The following is a 22,794-nucleotide window of genomic DNA, read 5'->3' as shown; positions in this document are numbered from 1 at the left end:
ACGTTGAGGAGGATTGTTAGGATAAAGACCATTTTTGCACATGCACACACCTTGACTCTCTGCTCTCTCTTCTCCTACCCACATTGTTCTTCTTCGTTACTGCTGAACCCTGCTCGCTGCCGACAGGGCTGAAAAAACTCACCCTGTTAGCCTCGGACAGAGCGTTTTTCACTGGAATGCAAACCAGAAACTATGCATATATTTGAACAAAAGAAAAATCCAATATAGAACATTTCAGCAAAATGATGTGCATGCAGAGCAGAGACCGCCAAGAGGCCTTGTGGCCCCTTAAAGAATGACAATTACCTCTCCTTCATCAGTGGATATTCACTGAAAAAGAATACTCACATTCAGCATTGAAACGTTTACTGAGAAAAAATGTGTCTTGTTTAAATTGCAGTGGGTTTTTTTGACAAAAAAACTAGTCTGTATTTATCAGAGATGTTCACAAGTCTTTTTTTGCAAGTCCAAGTCAAGTCTCAAGTCTTTGGTCACGAGTCCAAGTCAAGTCTCAAGTCTCTAAAAAAATAAAAGTCTCATGTCTCTTCTGGTTGTAATAAGCCTTCTATTGTCTGCTGCTATCCAGTCTGTTAAGAATACTGCACGCTATATCTAAGAAATTCAAAGCATTTACTGTGTTATTATCACTCCTATATATTAGCATACAGTATCAGTACTGATTAGTTGTTTGTTATATGATCACTTTAAACAGGCTATTGCAATGCAATATGAGGAAAAACATCACACTTTAGCTAAATGCAAACAACTTATAAGCAAAACACTTCAGAATCAGAAATCAGTATCACAAATACAAAGCTAGTAGCAAGCTAAGTTAACATTACATAGCTGATGCTGAGCTAAACATGTTTGCTAACCGTCCATATGCGTTAATGTGACTGACCTCTCCGGGTGAGTTTTCAAGTGCCTGATGAAATTCTACGTTGTTGCGCCAGCATCCTTGATTTTGATATTGCAGACTTTGCAGTGTGCGCTCCTTCTGTTGGTGCCGCCGGCGTTTTGTTCGAAGTTTTTGTAGTTGAACCTAATTACAAGCGGTACAGCCGCAGGTGTGCCGCCGGTCACCATTGTGTTACTACGAGGTAGTAACAGAGGCGCGCACGTCTGCGTAATGAGCCTGTCAGCCTTCCATCTGGGCACAAACTGATCTCGTGCCCTCATTGGTCATGTGCGCGTTCGTGTGTGTTGGAGGAGGCGGGCTCTATAAGGAGCAGCCTCTAGCAGATTATCTCCGGTTGTGTATTTTCAAATTCTAGCGATCTCGAGCCGGTTTCTCTCAAACTTACCTACCCCACCTTTAATACGCCAAAAATAGAAAACACAATGATTGTTCACGAGTCCCAACACACGAGTCCAAGTCGAGTCTGAAGTCTTTTGGTCACGAGTCCAAGTCAAGTCTGAAGTCTCTGTGTGTGCGACTTAAGTGCGACTCGAGTCCGAGTCGCAGACTCGAGTCCCCATCTCTGGTATTTATATCAGAAAGTTATCCATAGGAGTGCATTTATCAACTATAGTGCACATTATTTATTTTATTATCTTATTTTCTTCAAAGCTTGCTCCCTGCACGGTCATTGAAAAGGAACTGACTGAGTTTTACATTTGGCTGGCTCCATCAATCACTTCCTGTGTCGTCTCGTTACCCACCCTGCTCCTTGGTTGTGTAATTATCCTGTCTCGATAGCTCCACTATGTCCTCCTCTTCCTTCAGCCGCTCATTTACTCTGACAGTCAGCCGGGCAATCAGTCATTAGGCGCGTTCACACCGCATTACTTTTCCCACTTTAGTTCATCAGAACTAAAGAGTTCTCATGAACTAAGTACAGATCGCGTTCACACCGGAATAAGTCCCTGGGGGTGGATTAGGCAAATGAAGCCACTGACGTCACTTCTTCTTCTTCTGCTTTGGGTTTACTGGCAGGCCGCAAACAACTTCACGGCGTATACTGCCGCCCAAAGTCCCCGGCCGGAAGTCACCGGAGTTAGGGACTGGCTTCCAAATAAATCGCCAGAACGCTGACACCTCCTCATCTCCACCGCTCCCATGTTTTATTTTGTGTTGCCATAAGTTAGTCTCTCTGCGTTTCTGCGCTGGGCTAATGCTAATGCTCATAATGCAATGCGAGGATAATAAAATGGCGGCTTCACAAAACTTTTTGGGAGTTTTACGGGGTGTGGTTTGCAATCCGCCCAGCCAATCAGACATAAGAACCTTTTTCTCCCACGAAAGTACGTGCTCTCTAGCAGGGACGGAAAAGGGGGTAAAAAGGTTCTCATGAACAAATTTTAGTTCCAGCTCTTTTTGGTGTGAACGCGACATTTCGGAGCTATATCGGAACTAAAGTGGGAAAAGTACTGCGGTGTGAACGCGCCTAGACCAGTGCTAATTTGTGGTTCTATTTTGTATATGGCTTCGCCCTCTAAGGCTATTGCTATTGGGTAATCCCCCTGCGCCCCCGCGCAGCACTGAAACACTTGTAGTCCACGCCCACCCGCAAGGTGGGCCCCACCCTCGGGCCTCCTTCCGGTATAAATAGGAAGGAGGCCCGACAACCTGCTCCCTCTTTTCTTCAGCAAACCACAGCAGTTACTGAAGCACAGAACGAAATTAATCATCATGAGCAACAACTGCGTCCGAGATTGTCCCTCATGTGGCTCAGGATATATCATGAGCTATGACCAGCACGCAATGTGCGAATCCTGCTTGGGGCCAGAGCACGCGGACGCGGCTCTCAGCCAGCAGGTCGCTTGCTCACATTGTGCCCGTCTCCCATCAGCCGACAGGAAGCGAAGAGCGGACGCTCAAGCTTCTGCGGCCGAGGAGGACGATTGGCCCGTCCAGGAGCACGTGGATGGCAGCATGTCCCTGGAGCCGAGTGCCGGGCAGGAGTCGGACGACTCCTACCCCGTCTCCCTCCATGGTTCACCATGCGGTTCTCCCCTCCCACAGAGGCGGAGTGAGGTGCTGGTTTGGCTGCCGAGCACGCGGTCCCCTTCTCCGTTGCCACGGCGCTGCCGGCGTTAGGTGGCATCATGGTGGAGCTGCCGGAGATCATCTGCAGGGCGGCCGCCTGCAGAGGTCTCCCTGTTCCCCTAGGTCGGGAGAGGGTGGCTCTGGACGACATGGCCGGAGTTTTTTCCCGGGTTCATACGGGCAGGAGTGATCCGGTCTGGCCGCGCTTCTCCGCCATTAGGAGGTATCAGGAGGGGGTGGCGGCGAACCCGAGGACCCTGAGGGCTCCGGTGTCCACCTTTGTTCCCTTCACTAAGGTCGAGGGATTCACGGAGGATGGTTTCCCAAACACCCCCTCTCTGGAGCCGAGCCTGATGGCGTTCTTTGGGGTTAGGCAGGCCAACTTGATCGCCGGACGGTGCCCTACGTTGACCTCCCCCAAGGACCAGTATGTTGCCCGCCAGGCTGACCGGGCGCATCAGTGTGCGTTTCAGGCGTCGGCGGTGGCGAACAACATCGGTTGCTGTCCAACTCGGTGGTGACGCTGGTGGAGTGATCCGCCACCTTGGCACCAGAGGAGGTGGAGGAGATCGGTAAGGTGGCCAGCACACGCCGTGCGCGTCTGTTGCGGTCTCCCAGGCGAGTCACAATAACACGGTCACAATAAGCCCATGAGCGCCGTTGTAACGCCTCATGTGGACGTCACTGCACACACCTCCACTCATCCCCTGAGCGTGTACGCGCTTCATGATGAGAGTCGGAGTGAAACGCAGCGTGCGGAGGCTTCCTCACAGCCCTTTCGCTCTAGGCCCACCTTGGGTTGCCTCACGGGCAGCGGCGGCAAGGGCTCTGGCACAACACATCTCGAGCATGCGCGCCCGCTCTCAGTGTTTCTCAGAGTGGCAGCGCGTGTGTCTGATGGACAGATGGATGAGCAGGCTGATCAGCAGAGGGTACACCCTGCAGTTCGCCTCCCCCCCACAGTTCAATGGGATACAGGAGACACGCCTGTCATCCCGGGAACAGTGTATTGCGCTCCAGTCAGAGCTACTGGAACTCCTGTTGAAAGAGGCTATTTCCAGGGTTCCTCAAGGGGAAGGAAATCAGGGGTATTACTCCCGCTATTTTCTTATCCCGAAAAAGACAGGGGGAATGAGACCCATTCTCGATCTATCAGCTTTCAACGAGGCGATAATGAAAAGGCCTTTTGACATGCTGACGATCAAAAGGGTGCTAGAGTGTGTTCACCAGGGAGACTGGTTCACTTCTATAGACTTGAAGGATGCATACTTCCACGTACCCGTCATCCCACAACACAGGAAATTCCTGCGGTTTTCATTCCAGGGAATATCGTACCAGTACAACCGTCTGCTGTTCGGTTATTCCCTGGCTCCTCGCACATTTTCAAAGTGTGTAGAGACGGCGCTGCAGCCGCTACACAGAGGAGGGATGAGAGTACTGTTTTACCTGGACGACCTGCTCGCTCCAGGGAGGAAGTTGCTTTACAGACAGTACAGCTCGTATCGCATCTGTCAAAGCTGGGTTTCGTAATAAACTGGAAGAAAAGCTGCCCTCTTCCCTCCCAGAGTATTATTTACCTGGGTGTGGAATTAAACTCAGCCCGCATGAGAGTGCGACTCTCACGGCAGAGAGTGGAGGCACTGATAGCTCTCCTTCGACGCGTCACACCCCGCAGCGTGGTGACAGCCCTCTCCGTGATGCAGCTGCTTGGCATGGCAGCCGGTCACGTGGTGATTCCCCTGGGTCTCCTTCACATGAGGAGACTCCGGAGGTGGTATATTTGCCTACGCATCGACCACGTGCGATAGAAGAGGCGCATGGTGACCATCCCTCCTTCCGTGGGTTCAGACTTAACCTATTGGAAAAGTCCCCACGTCCTGTCAGCGGGTGTGGCCCTAGGCAGAGTTACGTCACACATCTCGGTGTTCACAGACACATCTCTCTCAGGGTGGGGAGGAACGTGTATGTCGCAGGCAGTGGGGGGACAGTGGCCGGCTCACATGTCCCTCCGCATAAACGTGCTGGAATTCCTCTCCGTACGTAGAGTAATTCAGCATTTTCCCCCGTTGCTGCAGAATCAGCATGTGTTGATTCACACAGACAACAGAGCCGCGGCAGCCTACATCAACCGCCAGGGCAGAGTACACTCAGCGCAGCTTCTGAACACAGCCAGGCGGCTATACAATGTATGTGCCCGGCGAATTGAACAAAGGGGCAGACCTCATGTCCAGAGGAGGTCCTCGCCAGGGGGACTGGAGCCTACATCCCGAGCTGATCGCCCAGGTTTGGAGCCGGTTCGGGAGAGCAGAGGTGGATCTGTTCGCCGCACGCGGGAACGTGCAATGCGCCCTCTGGTTCTCCCTGACAGCGATGTGCGATGTGCGATGTGCGAACGCGTCCGCGTCCAGAGGGGGGTGGACGCACATCGGCCATGGCCCAGGGGACTGTTGTACGCTTTCCCACCAGTCCCGCTGATCCCTCGGTTCCTGGACCGAGTGCAGGAGGAGCGGCTGTAAGTGATCCTAATTGCTCCGGAGCGCACGGGAGCTTCCTGGTTTCCATGCCTACAGCGTACGCTGTCAGGCAGGCCCTGGGAAATTCCGTGGCGCGGGGACGCTCTCTCGCAGGTGGAGGGAGCGATCACCAGTCACCCAGTGATAGGCCAGCACTTATGGGCATGGCCCCTGAACGGGAACACTTAGAGGGATTAGGCCTCTCTCAAGATGTTGTACGTACCATTCAGGGAGCCAGGGCCGCATCTACCAGAGCGTCCTACACAGCCAAGTGGACAGCGTTCCAGCGTTGGTGTGTAGAAAGAAGCCTGGACCCCATTACGTGCCCCCTGCCTCATGTGCTGTCATTCCTCCAGCTGTTGTTGGACAGGAATTTGACCTTCAACACAATCAAGGTATATGCGGCTGCCATATCATCTTGTCACGTAGGTTTCGGGGCTGGGACGTTGTTCGGTCACCCCCTGACGAAACGTTTTTTGCGAGGAGTACGAAGACTCAGACCGGTATCACGCGCACTGGCGCCTCAGTGGGATTTGTCTTTGGTGTTATGCGCACTAAGCAAAGCCCCATTTGAACCTTTAGATCAGGTTCCCCTTAAAATGTTATCAGCCAAAGTAGTACTGCTTTTGGCTCTAACATCAGCGAAAAGGGTGAGTGATTTGTGTGCTCTCTCTGTGGCTCCGTCATGCCTCCGGATCCAAGGAGATGGCAGCTCAGCTGTTTTACGCCCTAACCCGGCTTTTATGCCAAAGGTCATCACAAGCTCTTTTAGGTCAAGAGTGATCACCTTGGATGGGTTTTTTCCGCCGCCTCACAGGTCGGAGGAAGAAGCCACATCTCATCTCCTCTGTCCGGTGCGCGCGCTGTCTTGCTATGTGGCGTGCAAGGCTACCTGGCGCCGTTCTCAGCGCCTGTTTGTGCACTATAGAGAGCGCTCGATCAGGCAGCCTCTGTCTGCACAACGGCTGTCACACTGGCTGTGTGAGGCTGTGTCACAGGCATATGTCTCCTCTGGGGTGGATCCCCGGAGAACATTAATGCGCACTCCACCAGAGGAATTTCCTCCTCCACGGCTTTGCACGGAGGAATGTCAGTGGAAGACATTTGCACTGCTGCATCTTGGTCTTCCCCCTGTTCATTTATTCAATTTTATTTGAGGGATGTCTCCCATTCCTCTCTGACACACCCTGTACTGAGTGTCCTGTCAGAGTGAGTGACGTCAGGGATCCAGCTCTGCGCTCTCCTGCCTGTCTGACACGCAGAGAGCTGCTGTTCCCCCTCTATGGTCGCTGGGCAAGGTGGGACCTTCGTCTCTACTTTCTCACAGCGGCTGGTATGTATTGTTCCCAGCCTTCATCCCTTCAGGGAACATAGGCATGTTTTGCTATGTTCCAGGGACGGTGATGCACCATTACTCATGGCACAATAGGCATGGGATGTTATTGAGCAGGTGTGTCTGTGCTTCTAGTGCCGGGCGGACCCAGTGGGGCGCAGACTACATCATGCTTCGCCCTTAACCCAATAGCGATAGCCTTAGAGGGCGAAGCCATATACGAAATAGAACTGAAGTTACCTACTGTAACTTCAGCTTCTATGAGTAAATGGCGTAGCCCTCTAAGTGCTGGGCCCCACTCCTTCCTATTTATACCGGAAGGAGGCCCGAGGGTGGGGCCCACCTTGCGGGTGGGCGTGGACTACAAGTGTTTCAGTGCTGCGCGGGGGCTGGCGGGGGCGCAGGGGGATTATCCAATAGCGATAGCCTTAGAGGGCTACGCCATTTACTCATAGAAGTTGGAGTTACAGTAGGTAACTTCAGTTTTGCTGTGTCAGCATCAGATCTCTGCTCTGTTTACTTGGTAAACTAAATCCTATAACTTGCTTTTATTTAGATTGTTTGATGATAATATATTTGCTCTAAAATGACATGCTAATTTTTTGTTTTTTCTAGTGATGAATTTGTTAAACCTGCACTCATTATAAAGTCTGTTTGGATATGATCATTCGCTTGATACAGGAGAGGGTGAAAGGAACATGGCTATTCTGTTTGGTGTGTCGATGTGCTGCATATGCACATTCGAAGTTAGAAAACATAATCCAAATTACAGAAAATACTTGATGTGTATATTTGAGTATTATTTATTTGTTTTGTAATTTTGGTAACCTGTCCCTATGGTCAGGATAATGGCATGTTATATTGGATGGACAGTAGAGTAAATTCATGTGACTGAAGAGCATTCACATCGTCTGAAAATTCAAATTGTGTGAAGATAGCTTGCATGTCAATGCATCTATATATCAATTAAATATTGGGATTAAAACCTTAAATTACTTTGTTTGATGTGAGGCATCTTTTTTGTTTGACTTTTCTGGCATGTTCTTATTAATATTGCGTAAGAATGTGACCTCAATTTAACATAATTTGGTCCTGAACTATAGCCGATTTTGACACTGTTAGCAGCGATGATTTGCAAATGAAGCACAAAAAAACTGCAGAAAACATAAATAAATAATCCAATTTTAAAGTATGTGTGTGTATTTTAGTGAACACACATCCATAATGAATGTTACCTCGCTGTATTATGGTAATACATCTCGTTATGCTCCCAGTATTCCACTGTGCAGCTGACACAGATTGTTATGAGTCATTTCTAATGGGAATGCAAGAAGCTGCTTGAATTGGCTGCAATACAAAGATGCAGGAAACAGGCCTGCTATAATATGAAAACACAAAAAGATAATAAAGGACTGCCCACAAGGGTTTCAATCTTCACTTGAACTGTTTCTCACTGCTCTTCTCTTTCTAACTCTCAGATAAAACCGTGAAAAGAGTCTGAATGCACTCACAGGATAAAATCCCTTCCTCTCCATTTAACCTGATGAACCCACATTGATTACCATAATCAACGATGTAACATTCATTATAGATGTGTGCTCACATACTTGAACATATTTATTATTTATTCAGGTTTCCCTCATTAGTCAAATACTAACAACAACACAATACTTGCTTGTTCTCCCTTGGCAAAGCCTTGCTGCTCCCACGGTTTGAAAATCTGCTTTCAGGCTCACTTATATGCTCACATGACCCACAGTGTCTCTATGTCCACCTACTGTATAGCACATTCAACTACACTTTCACAGTTTTCAATAATTGTTGTGATGCCCTGTTTCTCCTCTTCTCTTTTTTCCCTACTCACAGCTGTGATTTTGCAGCCTTCACACTTGATGCCTGTTTTATATCTCGTTCTTTCACTGATGGACTATATTCCCTGCTTCTACTGTTTACACTGGATGTGCAGGCACTGCCTTTTGTCTTTATGGAGCGACTCCCTGCTGGCACGGTGCCTAGAACAACTCTCTGATCTAATAAACAGCATAATCAGGCCACTTCTCCTGCCGGGGTGTTTCACTCGAGAGCAAACCCCAGAGGCAGAGGGAATTGAAGGTTTATGGCTCTAACGGGGACCAGCTTGTATAGGCCTCAATCCCTCAGTGTGTTAACCGTCTGTTGTATATTATCAGTGTGTCAGCTGTTGTGTGCATGTATGTTTGCAAGTCTGGCTGAGAGCAGCTGCTATGTGTGGACAGTGAAGTCTGTAGGCTGAGTCAAGAATGAAACACTAAAGTCCTCTCCCAGTGTCTTTGTTGCTCAGCAGGAGGTTCAGATCTGGAGGTTTGGGGTACAGCTCTTCTGCCCTCATGACCACTCATGGAGAAAGCACACCAACGCCCTCGTCTCTCTGCAGGAGGAACAGCATCTCTCTGTGGAGGAGGAGACCATTACTGGTGCTCCCGGAGCTTATTCTGATTCCCTGCTTGTCCTCCTCCTCTGCCTCCTGCTGCTGCTGCCTCTTTCCTCTCTGCAGTCCCTCAAATGAACCTCATTGCCATACCAACTACAAACTTTAAGTTATAAATACCATGTGAGGTGTTTAGCTCCCCACAGAGCCACATATGGTACACCCACCATATTGGCTGTTGTCATGACAGCTGAGCGTATTACGGATAAGCTATCAGATTGTGTATTTAGGTTAATTGTTTTCGACCTAAATACACATTTTGATTTCAAAATATTTAGGTACTTTTATTGAAACCAGCGCATTACAAATAATGAATCCAAAAATGGTCTCCTTTCAGTGGGTTTAGATTAGCGTGATGAGGCTCTGCTTTCCTCTCACTTGCTTTTCACACCAATTGCCTCGCCATATCTCACCGAAATCTGTTCTTTAAGACATTTTTCTCAAGAACTTGTTCCTCTGCCACTGCTTTTCTCCACATCTTTCCTGGCTCCATTTATATGTCAGCCTATCCCATGTTAACTCTCCACAGATGTGATTTGGGTTTGAGTTCAGAAGAAAGAGTGCATAATAATCCTTCTGTTATTGCAGAGTTAAAACAAGACAGAAGAGATTAACGTTATGTTACAGAACATGTTTTCTTTCAGTGTCTGAATTTCATGGATGTATAAACAGTCAAAGTGGTTTAATACATTCATGGCAGACAAGTCCTCCAAATGTATATGATGATTTCTCGTGCTTCCTGCACTCTGCGCTGCTGGACTAATGCATGCACAGTAATGTGTTTGGACCAGCTAGGGCTGGCATCCTCTTGTTTTAAACAAACAATGCTCAATGGAATATTGCTTTTGTCTTGTACAAACATTTTAAAGGAACATTTAGAGTTGGGAGGGTTGGGGTTGGCGGAAAATTGGAGGTTGTTGGGATACTGTATACCTTAAGCTTATTATTTACAAAACAATCAGGAAATTGCTTGTTATACGCACCATATAAGATCCTGTAGCAACATTATTTAGCCAGAGGCTGCAGAGAGTATTCCTTATATTCCTTATTTTGCAGATTTACTTCAGAATTTAGACATTTATAACATAAGATTTCAGTAAGAAGAAAATAACAACTACACCCTCTCATCTCAGCGTTGATAAGCAAATGGGTCTCATAGACTGCTAATGGGGAATTGAATTAGTTTGACAGACGCACGATGAATGAGATGACACAACATGAGGGCCAGAGGCGGATTTAGGATTGTAGGAGATCCGGGGCTTAGCCCAGGAGTTGTTGGGGGGGGGGGGGGGGGGTGCAGGGGTATAGTGCTATTTTTTTTACAAGTGGGGGGTGGACCAAACATCCTTTAGGGGGGTCGTCGCCTCCTCTAGGGGGGTCCGGGGGCATGCTCCCCCCGGGAAGATTTTTTTTAAATATTGAAGTTAAAAGCATCAATCTGGTGCACTTTGAGAGCAACATTAACCCTACCTTAATAATACCTTAAAGGGGACATATCATGCTATATTTGAACAATATATTGTAGGGCCATACCTATATAAAGTATATAAATAGTTTTTCTTTCAAAATACCAAACAGATCCTGCATTTTAGCCATGCCTCATTTCGCTCTATTTGCTCTTTCCAGCGCTATTTTTGCAGGGGGCTGATTCTGTGAGCTGCACCACGCCCCCCTGCAGGAGAGGGGCGCGTGCTCTGAGATCAGCTGCTGGGCTGCAGCGGGGAGAAGAGGGGGAGAAAAAGAGATCTCCGTCCTCCGTGTTTTATTCTTATATCATTATATAGAGTCGTTATTCATTTGTTTTAAAGCTCAATAAATCACAAAGAAGACTTTTCTAATTTTGTCCGGAAGATTTAAACTTTAACGGACATGTTGACCGGCGAAATAAAAATCTAACTGAAACTCTGCCGCCCGGTCCCCTCGTTCCTTGGAAGAGCCGGAGAGGAGGGTGTTTGTCATCTGCTGGTGGACTACCGGAGAGAATTACAGCGAGGGAGGGATTGCATTGAATTACAGCAGCGGGAGCAAACGCTTGCCTCGGGGAGGGAGAAAAAGAGCCAGAGCGGAGAATAAACAGAAGGGCAACCATGTGCGGGAAGTCTTCTTCGCTGCTTTTGTGGCAGACTACAGCGCCACTTACAGGCCTGGCATATGTACTACAGCGTCTCCAGCGCAATGGCCGGCCGTGGCCCAACCCCACATTCCCCTGATAGGTGGATAATTGACCAATAAGCGGAGCACCACTTCTGTGACGTAGAAAATAATTCAAGATCAGTCTGTATCAGATCCGTTGCAGCCCCGTTTTTAGAGATTTGGGTATGGAGGAAAAGAGAGAGGGTTGTGTTTTCTGACACTTGGTGAGTTCCCTGGAACAGCGGGGACTAGGGGTGTAACGGTTCACAGAAGTCACGGTTCGGTTCGTACCTCGGTTTGGGGGTCACGGTTCGGTACGGTTCGGTACAACAAGAAAAAGCAAAAAAAAGTCCCAAATGCATAATTCCAGGTTTGTTGTTAATTACTTTTGAACAGTAGTGCAAGTTTCAGTTTAAAAATAAGGAACTCTGACATTTTGAATAATTAACTGTATTAAACAGTTAAAAACAAACCACAAACAGTACCACACACACTCAGATGGCCATAGTATCTATAATGGCTGATGTCAAACAAAAAGGTTTCATCAAGCTGTAAAACTAAAGAGAATGTCTTGAAAATATTACATCATAAATAATAAGAAAGTGTTTCAAGAACGCAAAGTCGTTGAAAAAATATGCTTCCGTTATTTATGTTGGTCTCTCGGCTCTCATGTCTATTGGCTTCTTAAAAACAGCAGGGATCAGCTGTTGAACTGCTGTTGTCTTTTGCCGGACTCCGGTGATTGGCACATCTGGGTGATGCCTTCTGATGTGATTTAGCATGTTTGGCGTGTGTTTCCATGAGCATTCCGCACCGCTATCGAACAACGCCGACACACCGTCCTCTTCCGATCCATTGCGCATTGCTTATCGTTTTATAGATCTATTCTCATCCACCATCTTTGTTTGTGACGTAAAGAGTGTAAGAGTCACGTTTCTGAATCGGGCACTCTGAGTGGATGCAGTCACAGCCAATCGGATTCAGAGTGTTGCCTGTCAGTTCCGTTGCCTGTCAGTTCCGTTGCTATGGTTCCGTTGTTATGTGTACTGAAACGAGAGCCGGTATAATTCCACGCGCGAAAACAAAATAAAAATTGGAATACGTTATTTTAGTGTCTTAAAAGTAGACTGAGGTATGAAGGGTTAACGTTACATCTTAGAATAATTTGTAGTCATGTTCTGTATACATACTAATATATAAGGGTATTGACTTAGTGTGGTTTATCTTTTTGTCGCTGCTTTTAATTGAAACTGAGCTGTTGTGTTCATCAGTAAAGTGGAACTTCTGTGTGAACTATTCATATCTTAAACTGCACTGTAACTTTTTATTCATGTATTTTTTCTTTTAATGTTTCTTTTATTATCTTTTACTGTTTTGAAATGCCTTTGTCTGAATGTCTTTCATTTTTGTAAGGCACCTTGAATTGCCTTGTGTTGAAAGGTGCTATATAAATAAACTTGCCTTGCCTTGGTTACTCCATGTTTACTAGCTATAAGATTAACGTTACAGTACATCACTCTTTTTCACTTCTTACTCAGTCAGCCAGAGTGCAGATATCACCATTAGATTCACAAACCTGAAACATCATCCATTTCTTCACTGCTGGTGATGACATTGTTGTCAGCTGCTGATACTGCTGATACTGCTGCTGCTGCAGCTTGTGGCGCCTGCTTCGATGAAAATAACTTTCTAATATCCATAACTTTATAGGCTATTAGCTTAAAACTCGTCAGGCACTAGGAAGGATCACTTCTTCTTCAGGACAGGGAAGGCTACGCAGTACGCAGGCTAATGTCCCGCAGCGGCTGCCTCTCTGGTGGACTCCGGTACTGCACATTACTCCCGAGACATTTCAAAAAATCAATTAAAAAAAAAAAAAAAAAATCAATATTTTTTTTAAGTGAAACATCCGGGGCTTTTCAGAAAACATCCGGGGCTTGAGCCCAAGTAGCCACCCCCTAGCGCCGCCTCTGATGAGGGCCCTGCTAATGTAGCGTATTATCTGATGTGTGTTTAGAAATGAGCATGTATTTCAGAATACATCACTTGGTAGGTGCTGGAAACTCTGGAAACTATATAGACATAAGACAGCGTAATCAGTTATTTTCGTGAACATTTTTCACTTTATTGTACTTTGAGTTAGAAATTGAAAAGCTAAATATTTTTGCTTCCAACCTTTTAGAAATACAATATATTCCTTATTTGCGGTGAAAATGTAGACATATACAGTGAACATTTACAATTTTAGAGCAGCAAAAAACACTGCAAAACTTTTTTGTTGTCAAATAACAAGTCAAAGTTATTTCTTGAATTCAAAAACCTGTAGTTATTTTGATGACACCTTGTGATCTTCCTTTAACTGTGCTTTCTTCTCGTCTGTATTTGCTTTCCTTTTGGACATTCATAGTTTGGCATTGGAAAAATAGTTCCTTTCTTGAGGAGAGTTTACCACATAACTTACTGTTAAACCACAACATGTTGATTTAACACTAAGGTATTTCGTTCAATACATTACGAAATATTTAACGTGTAAATTAGAGAGCTTTAAAACTTTTGATTGGTGAATAAAAATGTCTAAAGGTGCTGTTCACCCCCACTTCAAATCTTTATGCTTATCTTATCTAACCAATCTTTAGCTGTAGCTTGATGTTTAGTGCAGAAATACGTGAGATGTATCAATTTTCTTATAAAACACTTATGGAAATAAGCATTGTACCCAAATGATTCTTATTATATAAGATAGAATATGTATATGTATCCGTAGATGCTTGTGCATGAGTGTGCAGGCTGGAGTTTGTAAAATATGCTGCTCCGAGGTCCTAATTCAATAATATCTTGCTAATAAGTCGACCTGTGTTTCTAATTACAAATGTCATTAGCTGCTCCTTGTTTCTAATCAGCTGATGGGTGTAGAGGAAAGTGGTAATACTGCTTTATTTACATTGACCTGTGCCCTTCGTGGTCAGGTCGTGACCAGTGTTACTGTAAAACCAATACATCCTACATTTCAAATTGAAGTTTACAAAATTGTTGTTACATAATACTTCCTAATTGTATGTGTGTTTGTGCAGGGGAAGGAGACCACAGAGGAGGAGGATGAAGTCGCTGTGGGGATGGACAAAGGCTTTATGGATGAATTCTTTGAACAGGTTTGTTTATCTCACCGACCTGATATCTCCATATTCTCTCTATCTTTCTATCTCTGTGTCAGTGACTATTATTCCATCTCACACATTTATTCCTCATCATAACACTGCTTGTCCAGCATTGGTGATTTCACTTATTTCTCTCTCTTGTCTTGTGCATACCAGATACTGTATGCCCCTTTCTATGCATTCATATGGGAGTCTGTTCTCTGTACACGCTGTTCACATGTGCTGGGAACACGCTGAACATCGTGATGGCTCTCAGAGGGGGGGGGGGGGGGCTCCATTTTTAGAGCGCCTATATGTAATGTACATCTCCCATAGTGAGTGTCTTTTAAAAGCAGAATAATTTGCCTTGAAAAGGAGACATCATAATCCATTTTTATAGTCATTTTTTATTTATTTATTTGCTGTCTCTGCCGTATTTCTTATATTTTACGAGGCTGTGCTTCTGGTTAGTTAAAATGTCTTTGTTTGTCAATGTATGTACATGGGGTTTTAACTTTGAAGTATTTGTGAGGTATGAAAGAGGTTTGATATGTGAGTTTTCAAAGCAACACGAAACAATAAACACATCACCAGGAGAATCATGTGGGAGCGAGCCGCAGGTGCATCAAAAACTCGTTCAGACTAACAGCAGCAACAGCGAGAAGCAGCTGTCACATAGTGTAACTAATAAACAGGCATACGGACACACTGTACATAACACAGGGTACAACTCCTGCAAGGTGAAGCCACATGGTAGTTCTGGCAGGTAAAGAAGACATTTGAACCATTTAGTACACCTTCAAACTTCCTTCAACTCAACTGCAAACAAATAATAATCATTGGCGTACTTTTTCTCACTTCGACTGCTCAAATGAAAGCCCCTACACGCGTCTGCAGCCTCAGAATCATCCTCGACCCAACCCTTCTTACCTTTTGGCAACTACTTAACCTAAACTGCTCCACCTTGTGAACATTGCCCATCTCCATACCTCCTTACCCATTACTCCATCCCTTCCAGACTTGACTAATGCAATAGCTTCCTCTATGGCTGTCCGAATGGAATCAGAAATACATTTCAATAAGTCCAGAACTCCACTGTCTGCCTGCTCACTTCCACAGTCAGGTTTGACTTCAAAATACTACGCACCCACAAAGCTCTTAACAACCTGGCCCCTCCCTTTCTCTACAGCCTGCTCTCCCCCCACATCCATCCCCAAGCTTGGGATGTACACATTTAAAGGTGAATAAATCAACCATTTACATTGTAAATCAGAGGTCAAAATCGAAGAGAGCAAAATGAAAACATCCTCTGCAAAAATACGTTATATCAGCAAACAGGACATTCTCCAGCTGCACATTAATATTCTGTTTATGAATAAAGAAAAAGAAGAGATGACTAGTTCAAGGCCCACATTTTACTTGCCTGACTTTTAAAAATGAATGCTAAGACCTCACATTGAAAATAAAGAATATGTGTCTCCCAGCTTTTCCATGCAACACATATTCTAGCAACACATATCCAAATACTAAGCATCTTCACATTGTGTAAAAGTGACAGAAGCAGGTTTGTTTCTTCTATACCCAGAACTAAATCTCTTTAGTCTGAGATTTGACAATCATTACAGGGTAATACACGGTATACCTTTTTTAATGACTCCTAAAACACTCTCATTATCTGATGTTTTATCTCTGAGAGAACACTGCAGTCTGCTGTCCTTTGTCTCCTCTCATTTCTGTTTTGCCGATTCTGTTCTTCTGACAGACTGTCTTTATCGATCCTAGATACTGAAAGATAGCCCTCTTTTATCTTTCTGGAATCTCAGTCCATTAAATCTGCCTCCAGTGAGAAACTGGAGGATGAGTGAAAGTGGAGACAGCGGGATCAACAGAGAACAGTTTGAGACCGAGCAAAAAGCAGAAGGGATGATTTTGAAATGAGAGGATTAAGCGAAGTAAGACAGCTAAACCACAGAGGAGGGACAGGTACACGAGACAGATGGAGATATAGATGGGGAAGGGGGCAGAGGGAGAGGAGCAGTAAACAGTTCTCACTCTGACGGGGTGCGTAAATTAAGCTTTTAGTAGTGTAAAGATTGCTGCTGCCTTCAACCCTTCACTCACAGCATAAACATGACACTCAGTGGGGGTATTGCTTTCATAATGTGTTTGTGGCATTTGTTTGTGCAGGCATGAATGAGGCTGTGTATTTAAGTATCATGTATTACACTGTGCATTAAGTGTGTGACTGTTGTTGTGGATTTCATTGTTTGGATTGCATCAAAGGATAAGGCCTTTCATAATTGTTGCCCCATGCCATTATATTGTCCTTTCAAAGTGAGAGAAAAAACATGTTTTCCTTAAAATCTTGCAATATTCTTCTATTTACTGTCAATGCAGTATACATTATGTGTGACTTACATTAACATTGTGAAATATGGCATTTGAGCTACAAAAATCTGGTTTCAGAATAATAATTTAAAATTTTTTCCTGAAAATGTATGTGAATGGCCCCTCAAGTTTTACAACAGAAACAGCTATCAATGCATGTGTGTTGCCTTTGTGTCTCGCAGCAGTTAAGTACAACACACCATCTCTTAAGCATTCATGTTGATTCTACATTTCCTCTTAAAACTCATAAACCCACCAAAGCAGATTGACTAGCAGTTGGCTGGGAATTACATTCTAGTTTAGATTTATTGGTTTTGTCTTTTTATGCTTGACGAAAAATGATATTATACATTTACTATCAACATAATTTAAACATGTGGAAGAGCTTTTCGGTTTCACATGGTGGACATATCTCTTCATGATAAACATAACCAATTACGTTTGTTCCTCAAATCTCATCTAGAAAAGCCTTGTACAAAGGCAAACTCGTCAGTGGTTCTATTAAAAAAAAAAAAAGAGTGGTTGAATCACTAAACAGCTGCAATAACGTCTTTACCTTTACCTTTACCTTAACAGCAGGTGCGACATCTGACGTATGCTGTGTGTAGCCACACTTTCTGGCGTTCAGTGTGTATGTGTAAGAACAGATCTCTATTATATGTTGACTTCACAGCTTTGACAGTGTGTGCACGCATGTGTCTGCAATAGTGATGCTTATTGTATGCCTCATGAGTTAAGCTGCAACAATGAGTATGCTTTAATAAATTAATGATTATTGTGTTGTTAAATGAAAACTGCTCAGTTTGAATATGATATTTAGCAGATTTGTTTATACCATTCAAATGTTTTGGTAAAGCAAAATGGACCATTCAAGATTGTAATACATTGTGATGAGGCGATTAAATTATTCTCAGCCCTACTTTTCCTATTTGTCATGCTTTGACATGTCAGTACTCTTGTAACATGGTGTAGCAGGGCTCATTTTATGGCCCAAAACACAATCCCTATACAGTATGATGCAAGAATGAAGTGAGCAAACGCAAGAAATATCCACTGTGGCCTTAAGCCTTCTTATTATTATACTAAGCAAAAAATAATTAGACTAACTTCAATAAAATTAGATGACAAAGTATGAAACAAGCAATTTTCAGCTGTTGATTTTGGATGGTTAACGGTTCAATTTGTAGAAGATACCAACAAATCTCTTGGTGGATACAAGCATGTCAGGCTCATAAAGGAAGTTATGAAATGGACAAGTGTGTGTATGTGTGTCTGCTTATTTATTTCTGCATGTCTGAAATTGGTTTTTCTCCCTCACTAATAAAATGTGCCTGATGTCTTATGAGGTCTGAGAGACACACCGTGACTCACTAACATGGTCCCTAAAGTGAGACAGCTTTAAGTGGCTTCCTCTTCTACTCACTTTCCGTCTCCTTCACTTTCTCTCCAGCCTGTGTTCATGTCTCAATCTTACTTTTTAACTTTGTCCTCCCTCCCTGCCTGTCCGTCCTACAGGTATTTGATTTTAACTACCTGTACTTACCTCAGTGTGCCTTCTGGTCTCTCCCCACTGGTATTCCAGAGCCAATTATGTTGTTATTAAAAAATATACCCGATCCAATCAACAGCTAATTAACTAGCTAATGGGAGAATAATGACCCAGGCTGAGAGCTCCAGAAGATATGGATTGAGTGCAGAGCTGTGAGGAGTGTTAGGGGAGAGCTGGGCTGCAAATGTAAAAGTCCAATAACAACGGAGGAGAACGAAGGGAGAACTGGTGTGTGGTGGAGCAGGTGGAGAGGAGGAGAAAATGATCGGTTGATGACAGACTGTGATGAAAGCAGATATTGATGAAGTCACTGACAGATGTGCCCTGCTGCTCGTCCAGCTGTTACCTGAGCCAGAGGCAGCGCAGCTGGGGACGAGGCAGCAGGGAGGAATGTCAAACTATATCTTGGTGGCAGATGATGGGGGGTGAAGTGCAGAGGACATGTCATGCATGTCAGCTATTCTTAAAATATTTCAACATGTGCTTGAATCAATTATTCAAAATGTGGAGAGATGTGTTCACTCTCCTGCCTAGGAGTTAGATTAGAATATAGATACCAGTCTGAGGTCTGTCACTAAATACAAACTTGACACAGGGAAGATCATGCACATGTCTAATGGCAAACTACTCATTTAAATTCCAGTAGGACCCAGAAGAGGGTGTTGCACTTGTTTTGTTTCTTTCCTTTAACTGTCAAGTGGGAACTAAGTATTTTTTGTAGTGAGTTTTCTTGTTTTTCTTATTATCCTATGATACTGTGTGAATGAGAAAATATGAAGGACAGACCATCTATTTCCATCTATTTAGTTTTTTTTAGAAAGGGGCAGGTAACATAATATTATTTTCTTCTCCCTGCTCCCTTTCGGTCAATGGTGTCTTAATAGAGACATGTTTTGTAAACAATTATTATACATACCATGAATGGAACAAATACAAATGAAAATGCTATTTTCATTGTTGAAGATATTTTTTTCATGTCATTGGTTAGTTGGTTCCTCGGTTGTTGTTGTTTTTGTAGTAGAATATGCCTGAGATTTTGTATGCACCTAGCCGGAGAAAAAGCGTGATAGTGATCCAGATTTTAGTTTTTTATAAGGACGAATAATTTAAACAGTGTTCACATTTCAAGTAAAATAAAATAAAATAAAAAGAATATACATACAAAATCAGGACAGAATAACTGTTTTCATATTATAAATGTTTTATGTTTTCAATGTTAACTAATGAATGCTGGATTTGCTCCCATATGTTTTAAGCGGAATTATGATATTTGTGTAGTTTCGAGCTAAACTCCTTGGTTGCGATTAAGGCATCTCTCACTTCTAAATTACATAATAATTCTTAAAATATTGTTACATCCTTGTGACAACATGTTGGACAGCTTGAAGGAGAACTTGACTATGAGCCAGACATTACCGCTCAACATCAGCGGACAACCTCACTAATGCTCTCGTGGCTGAGTTGGAGCAGATCTCTGCAGCCAGGTTTCAAAATCTCATAGAAAACCTTCCGGGGAGTGTGGAGACTGTGTTTGAAATCAGCCTGTAGTTTTGTCAACACACGACACACAAAAACAGAGATTACTTCACTATTTATAAATGTCACAAAATGGATGATGAATGAGACCAGATACAGTACATATGAAAAACTTTGAATATCTGTGTGTTCCTCCACTTTAGCCTGCTTCCCTTTGCTTTCATTCTGCCTCTAATACGATAATTACATTTTCTGTTCGGTTTCTATCAACATCACTCACACTAATCACTGCTACTTCCTGCCTCAGCACTGAGGAGATCTAAAGTGCCTCTCTCTCTCTCTCTCTCTCTCTCTCTCTCTCTCTCGACAGGTGGAGGAGATCCGGGGTTTTATTGAGTCTCTGGCAGAGAAAGTTGAGGAGGTGAAGAGGAATCACAGCGCCATCCTCGCTTCACCCAACCCAGATGAGAGTAAGGCTGTTTTTTCAATTTTGTATACAGTTTACTCTTGTTTTATTACCTCAAGCATAATTCACTCAAGTTCAACACACAGAGACTTTCACAACTATAGGGATGCAAAATACTGTAAACTGGCTCCTCCACTGGTTACAAAAAGAAATCCAATTCTCAGTTGGATAGAAGTCTATAAAACAAATTACGCTAAGTCTCAATGTATTCATTTAACAGTAAACATTTCCACAAGTTTCAAGTATTTTTCAATACAGCTTGATGTTTATTTTAATTGTATTGTCTGATTGACAGTTAATACAGCAGGGTAAGTATTAGGGCATGGCCTAGTCTTTTCAACAGCAACCTGACAATCAGAATAGAGGCATAGCAATGTGTATCCTTCTACAACTCCATTTCACAATATTGTCACAGTTATCCTTCAAAAACAAATTGTAAACAGCTAACATTCATTTATTTCAAAGAAAGAAACATTTCTACATTCTTAAAAAAAGAATGAAAAGGAATTGGTAATAGAAGCAAAAGGCCTGCCTGTTGACTGTTGAGAGCCATCATTTCCCACTAATCAGTACTCTCTGTCCTTTTGAGCGTGTTAGGCTCTCACTGTGAAATCTCTTACACCCTGATTTTCTCCACTTTTCTGTTCCTCTTCATTGCTTCTAAGTCCTGTCTTTACCTGTTAGCCTGCCATGAACACCATCTCAGTTTATTTTACTTCTCTTTGTCCGCTTTAACCACTGTTCTCTTTACTTTTGTGAAGTACGTGCTGGATGCTACAATCCTTCTTTCCCACTGTCTTTCTGCTCTCCCATCTCAGTTCTCTCACACCTTCTCCTCTCATATATGTCAGAGCATTGATCTGGACCGCTGCTTTCACAAGGAGGATGTTGATCACACTAGTAACATCGCCCATTCCCTTTTCCTCTCCTTGATTCCCTACTTGCACAAACCTGAAAAAGCATCGATCTGCTTGCAGCAGCGGGCATAAAATTAGCTCTTTAACTAGTCGTTGTGTGCAGATGACACACAGAGGGGAGCGGCAAGGTGCTGCATTCAAGATACAAATTATTCCACAGGTTTCTTCCTCTGTGGCTGAAATCGATGCTCAGGGTATGTGTGCCTGAGAAATGCGCAAAGCAAATTTAAATGTCATGGTCGTTCATTACACCGAGGTCAGCGTGTTTTTCGCTGTCTGCCGGTTGCTTTGTGATCACTGACGAACTGGACGTCAGTTAGTTATCTGAATACCTTCATCAAGGACCCTATCTCATGAGCAGCATTTGATGTTGTGTATGTGTGCTTGTGCAGTATGTGTGTTCAGCTCTTCCTCTTATAAAACTAATTTATATACCAATTTGCTTCATTTTTTGTTTGGAAACATAATGCGCCCCAGATACATTTTTAATCAAGCAATGAAGTTGGGGATTTTTATTTCTAAATTGTAAGAAAGAAACTATTTGTTTTAAAGCATGACATTTTGTGCATAGTATATGTATCTGATATTAGCTCACTGTCAATGCTTTTCTGGACTATATCCACAAATAAAGCATGGTTTATGTTGTAAGGCAAGTCAATCAGAGAATCACCAATTCATCGTGATTGATTTCCTGGGCATCATGAATACCTGTACGTTAACACATTTCATTGAAAACTGTCCAATAGCTGTCAAGATATTTCACTGATTACACAAATGCATCACTGACTTGCTCTGTGGGCCAAATCAAACCAATAAGTATATGCCTACATCTTTGATTTGGTACAGTAGGAGAATAGCAGCAATGTGCCAGTTTCTTCCAAGAAATGGTAGACGTTGGAAAAAAGGTATTTAAATAAATAGAGTTCCTATAAATCAGGTTTTCTTTCCAGGCAATCAGAGCTTTGCAGTGCTGTCGTTTGTAGATGTGTGTGTAAAGTGTCTGTCCCTGTGACTGCTGTCGTAACAGTGACATTTATGTGCATCAGCCTCCAATGGAGTGTGTCACCAAAACTAATTGCACAATGACATTTTAATGTGAAGTCTAATTTGCTCTTTAGATGTGCGCTGATTCATTTTTGTATTGAAAATGTTACGCATATCAAAGACCAGTGTGGTCTTTCATCATTTTTATATGAATTCTGTTGTTGTATTGCTTTTTCTGTCGGTTGTTTTGCAATATAAAGTCTGGCATTATTTCATGTTCCTCCCTGTGGTGAGAGGAATCTGTTCTGTTTCTGTTTCTCTTACCAGACAGAACTTGAGTGTCTTCCGCTTTTCCTCTTCTAGCACAGCAAAAGTATTTTTCTCATGGTTTCAAATCTTAATCCTTCCCTTCTCAGTCTTTATCTGAAATAGGCGCTGAGACTTT

At 43.7% G+C, this 22,794-nt stretch overlaps 1 protein-coding gene across 4 annotated transcripts in view; it reads left to right on the top strand.

Moving 5' to 3' along the window:
• Positions 1–22,794, top strand: part of LOC117457272 (syntaxin-1A-like) — a 58,559-nt gene that overhangs the window by 9,332 nt on the left and 26,433 nt on the right. For all 4 annotated transcript variants that reach the window (XM_034097243.1, XM_034097245.1, XM_034097244.2 and 1 more), the window contains exons 2-3: positions 14,507–14,584; positions 20,353–20,452. In XM_034097243.1, the coding sequence (XP_033953134.1) occupies positions 14,507–14,584; positions 20,353–20,452 (178 nt within the window). The remainder of the gene's footprint in view (positions 1–14,506; positions 14,585–20,352; positions 20,453–22,794) is intronic.

This window comes from Pseudochaenichthys georgianus, chromosome 13 (assembly GCF_902827115.2).
Source record: "Pseudochaenichthys georgianus chromosome 13, fPseGeo1.2, whole genome shotgun sequence".
NCBI classification, from domain to species: Eukaryota; Metazoa; Chordata; class Actinopteri; order Perciformes; family Channichthyidae; genus Pseudochaenichthys; species Pseudochaenichthys georgianus.
This window is presented reverse-complemented; position numbering and strand designations above follow the sequence as displayed.